General features: G+C 36.8%; 1 protein-coding gene across 12 annotated transcripts in view; it reads left to right on the top strand.

Annotated features, from left to right (window-relative positions):
• Positions 1-6,603, top strand: part of MYO18A (myosin XVIIIA) — a 200,433-nt gene that overhangs the window by 18,982 nt on the left and 174,848 nt on the right. For all 12 annotated transcript variants that reach the window (XM_072430591.1, XM_072430583.1, XM_072430600.1 and 9 more), the window contains exon 2: positions 2,818-3,939. In XM_072430591.1, the coding sequence (XP_072286692.1) occupies positions 2,917-3,939 (1,023 nt within the window). In that variant the 5' untranslated portion in view covers positions 2,818-2,916. The remainder of the gene's footprint in view (positions 1-2,817; positions 3,940-6,603) is intronic.

The following is a 6,603-nucleotide window of genomic DNA, read 5'->3' as shown; positions in this document are numbered from 1 at the left end:
AAAATAAGCCCTAGAGCATATTTTGGCCTTCCAAAAAAAATAAGACAGTGTCTTATCATCGGGGAAACAGGGTAGCTAAAACCTTTGTTCTTGGTATATTATTGGTTGCCAGGTAGTTCTAATGTACTCCTGGATCCTCTCTCTTTTTTTGGTTAATATGTTATATTAATCCTATAAAAGTCCCTGTGTAGACAGGTACTGCAGCAGGCATCCAAGATGGGGAGTTTACTATCATTTTTTTGTCCTGGTGACAAATTTTTCTGTGTGTCATTGGGCCCAAGAACAGAGGACACAGACCTTAAATACAAAAAACATACACTTTAACAATATGTAAAGGACTACAAGAACATACCTAATGTCTGCATAGGTACAAAATGATAAGCCTGTGAAGTTTGAAAATATTTAGGTGACAATGTACAGCTATGGTTGCAGAAAAGTCAATCGCCCATTACTAATAAAGCGTGTGATAATATTACCATAATGCTGGAGCCTTTGTTATTCTCTAGATTAGCATGTCTGGACCATTTTAACATAGGGGAACCCCTTGAAATAATTTTCAAGTCTGTAGGGAACTCTTGCTATAATTACCATATTCACAGATCAAAATATATTAGCATGGTGGTAAATAGAAAGAATGTCTTCCATAGCCAAAAAGATCATTGGTGTCAGTAGTAACTGACCTGAGAGTCGCACCCCTAGCAACCTCTGGGGGAATCCAGGTTGATGAAAACACTGAACTAGATGGCCATTGTATGTAGATATTTTGGTATTTTCATTCTATAACCTGTGACCATAGCACATGGCTCCTTTAAAGATGGTTGTGTGATTCTACTGGAAAGCCTTTTTAAAACCTGTAATTACACTGAAGTTTAATAAAAATGTTATGTAGGGTGCACCAGTAATGACACACTTCAACCAAACCATATAGTAGAGTACACATTGCTTATCAGAATTATTAATCAGAAGAAAATCTGCTGAAAAGAAGTTTAACAGCTTATCATGAAAAACATGTGTAAGAGGTTTAATTGGATTTTGCTGGCTTGTTCTCTGTTTGATGTCACTGTAAAGGCAGCTGTTTTAGGAAACCCCCTTGTAGTGAAAGAATGTTAATACTCTCAGTGGTGGAAGATAAATGGTGCTTCTATTTTTCCATCTTTGGATGGAAATCTAAGATAAGTGGAGTATAGATAATGTGGTGTCTTGCGAGCTGCTGCCTGTAAATCTTTCCTAAAAAAAATGCAGAGAGCAGTTCCTTTAGTTTGCAGCAATGTGGTGTGCAGGACATTGACCTCTGTATGCCAAAGAGACGAGAAAAGGTCCACAGGCAGCTGCTGGTGGCTCTCAGACCCAGTTTAGCATTCTCTTATACTAAAGGGTTTAATAAATAATCTCAGGAATTAGAGGTAGAACTAAATACAGACAGATACATTGAATATATAGGTCTTTTAGAAATTAATTGAACTCTTTGTTCACTGTGAGTTGGCTTTTATATTGTGTTCTGTTTATTTGTGTTTTCCTAAGCTTTTTTTGTGAATGGATTTAGGTCCGAAGATTATATTGTATTGATATAAGTGTGGTTCTTCTGATGGAGCAAAAATGTAGTAGGAAATATAAAGTAAAAAAAATCTGTCCCCCTTTGGACAGCGTTCTGTTCAGCTTCATCTGAGTTTGAGTAGGACTCAAGTCCAAAGACTGTCTGATTACCTTTTATGTGAAATAAAGATCTGTATGATGTTTTGTATGTTTGTAAGAATATACAAATATAATTATTATAATTACTTAAATGGCTAAAAGTTGAAAAAAGATTGGCTTTTTTCATCCAAGCTTTTTTTTTTAAAAAAAACAGTATCAAAGCGATATGCCAAGGAAACCGATTGTGCATGATTAAATGCATACTGTACACACTGTTGTGTCTGCCAAAGGATTTGTAATTTTGGCGAGCCATCTCTGTGATACACATCTCTGTTAGTTAGTAAAATGACTCAGTGTCTTTCAGATTTAATATAACTGTTTCTTACTTTGGCCCCTTGCTCACTAAACATCATGCTTATATGAGTGATGACTCCCTTCCTAATAACAATACTGAAAGGAGGTGACAAAGGAAGCTGGGCAGCTGAACGAAAAAGTGGAAATTAGGAACCATTATGTAGTGTTATTGTATATAGCCAATCTTGTGGTTTGCACACAATTACAACCATAATCATATGTGTATGTTAAATTTATTTAGCATCTTGCCTGGAGTTATTCTGTAAATATATCTTAGTACTGCTAATATAATAAATAGAAATGTACATTTTCCCTTAATTGCCAGCATTTGAGAATTCAGGCTTTTAAGAGACCAGTGTTTGGGAGCCAAGATGTCTCTAATATGTTCCTCAGTAGTGCTACCTTAATATGTTTCAGCCAGTAGAGTTGGGTGATAAAAAGTTTAAGAAGGTACAAACTGCCATTTATCAACTTTCATGTTGTAATTACTGTGTCTGTACAAGTTAACTGTCTCCTTAGCTTTGCTGTAAAGAATAAATGTTCCCTTTGTGTTTATTGATGTGGGAGATGGCTAAAGAAACCATGAATGTATTGTGTTTAGAACATGTTTTAGTTCAGCTGCACTTGAATTACTTCAGTTTCATAGCTTAAATAAGTATGCTGATATTTAGCTCCATGAACTAACTTTGCAGAAAAGAGCATAAATGGAAATACTGTACTATTGTTAGCAGCAGCATCTGGGTCTGGTTCAGCTGTATTTCTCTGTTTAGTTGTCCATGAAGTCATTATTATTATCTCATTGTGGCTTGTCTCTTCCTTTTTTTTTTCTAGTGAAATATTTATGAGTCTTGGAGTAACACCAGAAGAAGGAGCATTTTGATTTCCAGCAAAGATACTATTCTGCACATTGTGTAATAAATACATTCCAACATGTTTAACTTGATGAAAAAGGATAAAGAGAAGGATGGAATCCGAAAGGAAAAGAAGAAGGAAAAGAAAGAGAGAATGTCAGCAGCAGAGCTGAGGAGCCTGGAAGAAATGAGCATGAGGAGAGGATTTTTTAATCTTAATCGTTCATCTAAACGTGATTCTAAGACCAAACTGGAAATATCTCATCCTATACCTATTAAGGTAGCTAGCAGTTCTGAGCTTAACCTTACAGACATTGACTCGGACAATGTCAGCAATAGAGGGAGTGCCTTCTATGATTCTGGACATCTCAGTACTGCTAGCTCCAGTGATGACTTGAAGACTGAAGAGGGTACCTTTAAGGGTAGTGTACTTCAGCGTGCTGCTAAGTTTGGTTCCTTAGCTAAACAAAATTCTTCTGGAATGGCACAAATGGTGAAAAGATTCTCCTTCTCCCAAAAGAGCAAAGATGAAAGTCTGTCTGAAACTTCCACCCCTTCAGAAAATTCTGCTGCTCCTTCTCCGCAGGTTGAAATTAGAGCGTTTGATACACAACTCATTAAACACTCTGTGCCTTCAGTGCAGGTGATTCCATCAAACAGTAGTCCAAATGTTGTCAAAGTCCCGGAAGTGGTGGGGAAAACCTTCCCAGCTGATCTGAGGTTGCCCTCCGTACTCCCACCACAAGCGCCAGTACCTAGAGAACTGGTTCTTCAGAGGAGAAACACTGGAGATTTTGGCTTTTCACTACGTAGGACAACAATGCTAGACAGGGCTCCAGATGGACAAGTGTATAGGAGAGTTGTCCACTTTGCAGAGCCCGGTGCTGGCACAAAAGACCTGGCTTTGGGCTTGGTTCCTGGTGACCGCCTGGTAGAAATAAATGGTCGAAATGTGGAGAATAAATCCAGAGATGAAATTGTGGAAATGATCCGCCAGTCTGGAGATACAGTAAGACTGAAGGTTCAGCCAATTCCTGAATTGAGTGAGCTAAGCAGAAGCTGGTTGAGGAGCAGTAAAGGTCTACGCAAAGAGGCTATTGAAGTAAGTATCATATTCTTGAGCTTGTTTATTGTTTTTTTTTTTTTATTTTTTTTTTGAGAACTGGAGTGTTCCATTGCCTTTCAATTAGGATGTTTTGTACCTAAGTATCATTGGGAAACATTTTGAAGTACAATTTGACTGTGTTGCTTTTAGTTTTTAAATATCTGTTTTGCTTTTTCATAAATTACATTAGTAGCTATGACACATGCTTGCCATGTACAAGTGTGTAAACATTTAATTACGCATCAGTTGTTTTTAGGAAAATACTTGGTTTATACAGAAAAACGTTTTTTTTTGGTTTATCTTGGTATTCCTAGTTGTGATCTGCATTGTTTTCCACAGTGTGATTTAACACTAAAATGCATGACTTCTATCTGAGTGTCGTCTTTATATGTTTGCAGATGGAACACTGTTCTATTGATCACTTGACCATGTCCTAGGGTGTTTCAACTTTCTCTTGTGTTACTTTTTATAATACAGACGTGTAAACCTTTTCTAACTAGTTACAACTGAATGAAAATGGGAACACTGCCCTATTTTCTAAAGGTACTTTTGTATGTGATGCCTACGAGCACCTTATGACCATATTAGCCTGTTGTTTTTTTTTAACTAAATACGTTTTTTTCTCAAGTTTATCTCTGGATGTGTGTGATAATGCACATTTGAGTATGATGTTCTGATAACTTGTGTATCATTGTGTTTTTATCATATCCACATGATTGATCTTCTGTCTAATGTCTATAACCAACCTAACATGTGCAAGAAACAGGAGAATGGTAATCTGTTTGGTTACTATTGGATATGTTCTTTCACTGTTTTATTCCTAATTGTTTTTTTATTTGAGCTTTGCTTTGTAATTAGTTAGGGCTGCTTATGAAAAATGGACATTTTAAAATGCAAATGTTTACTGAACCACCAGCGTTCCTGACATGTGCTAGTTTTCAGCAAATTATGTTTATTTTCAATAATGTACAGCTTTTCTAATTCAGAAGTTCCTAATAATGCTAAAGGCTATTCATCGTGTATATGTGAAATTACAAAGAATTGTGACAATAGTTTGACTCCTTTTGGGCATGATGCATGCAAAAAGGAACTACATAAGCCCTTGGTGTTAGAGCATCACACACCATTTTCTTGAACTTGATGAGACCAAGTAGCTGAATCACTTCTTCTCACACACCAAAAAGCATGTGATGCTTTAATAAATTCAGTTCACCATTCTCTTGCATGCTTTCCAAGTAAAATGGGCTTTTGTTGTTTATTTATCAATGCCTTAACATTCCTTACAACCAGGACTAGAGTGTATGTTAAAATTGCCTTACTTTCATTTGTTTCATTTTGTTAAGTATTTTATAAGGTTGTCAAAAAAAATGTTAAAATGAAAAAAAAATCCTTGCATTGGAATTATTAATTTTTTTTACTTTTTAAAAAGAAGAACCCCTAAAATATATTTGTATTGTGGGAATTAAGCTCCTTAAATTTGTGCTCAGCAGGAATAATAATCCTTACATAGTGGTCACTGGGTAGAGTCCACATTGAGTGTCCAAATTGCTCTTTGCTTGAAAAACCCTGGTTGAGAAATCCTGGGTCTATCATTTTCACCTCATGAATTAACGTCCTGGCCAGCATGGTGGCCTTGGTTAGTTACTATTTCACTGGTTCAGCTTTGAAGCTACTGGTATTCTCTATCAAACCTGCACAATCCACATCTTTTCCACTGTCCACTGAGCTAGCAGGTGATCTTGAAAACTGTAAAACTGAGCTAATTGCAGTGATAATTGGGGTGAAAAGGGGGTAGAAGTGATCATTGGCCTTCAAATTGATTCTTTAATGAGATACAGAGCAAAAGAAGATTCTGAAGTTGGAGAGCTTTCATATTGTAGTGCTCAAAGTCTTCTTGATTTACGGCTGTCACATGTGTAAATAAGATCCTTCCTTTCAGTTACTACAGCATAAGGCTCATTGTGATTCCTAACTCACCACAAATTCTGTTTCAAATTCCAGTATGTCAACCACACACCACTAAACCTCCCTCTCCCCACTTACTTCTTAAGTTTCACATTAAAATAACAAAAGTCATAGCATAGGGGGAAATAAAACAACACAAATAACCAGAAAACGGAATATGAATCAGTGTCCTAGGACTACTTGCTAGAGAAAAATAAATCTTCTAGCCAAAAGCTAATATGGAATAATATGTTAAAACTTTAAAACTGATGACTTTCAGTTGGTTGTATTCTGTGTACAACAACCAGCTGATGCATGTAACCTTCAACTTGGAACGGGAACTGATTGGTGTCCTCCAATCACAGACCAGCTACTGCAGGCTGAAGCTTTAATTTCTCGACAGCGGTAGTAAAACTTTAACAGAGCAGCTCTGGTTCTGCGCTCTGTGTTTGTAGGGATTCCCTACAAACTGAGATAGACAGGACAGGAAAACTCACATTTTCTACTGTATTTTTGCATATCTACCGGGAAATGTTGTGGTTACTTTGTGTTGCTTAAAAGGCCTTTAGCAACTTGACTAAGATGGTTGAATTGCCTGGTTTTGGCTTTGGGTTCGTTCACATAAGCTGTGTTGGGCAGCCTTACTCATTGCAGGGGCACTACAAAAACATTGGATTTCCATGTGCCCTGTTCACACCCACAAAAAGGTGGTACAAC

Source organism: Pyxicephalus adspersus, chromosome 1 (genome assembly GCF_032062135.1).
Source record: "Pyxicephalus adspersus chromosome 1, UCB_Pads_2.0, whole genome shotgun sequence".
In the NCBI taxonomy this organism is placed as follows: Eukaryota; Metazoa; Chordata; class Amphibia; order Anura; family Pyxicephalidae; genus Pyxicephalus; species Pyxicephalus adspersus.
This window is presented reverse-complemented; position numbering and strand designations above follow the sequence as displayed.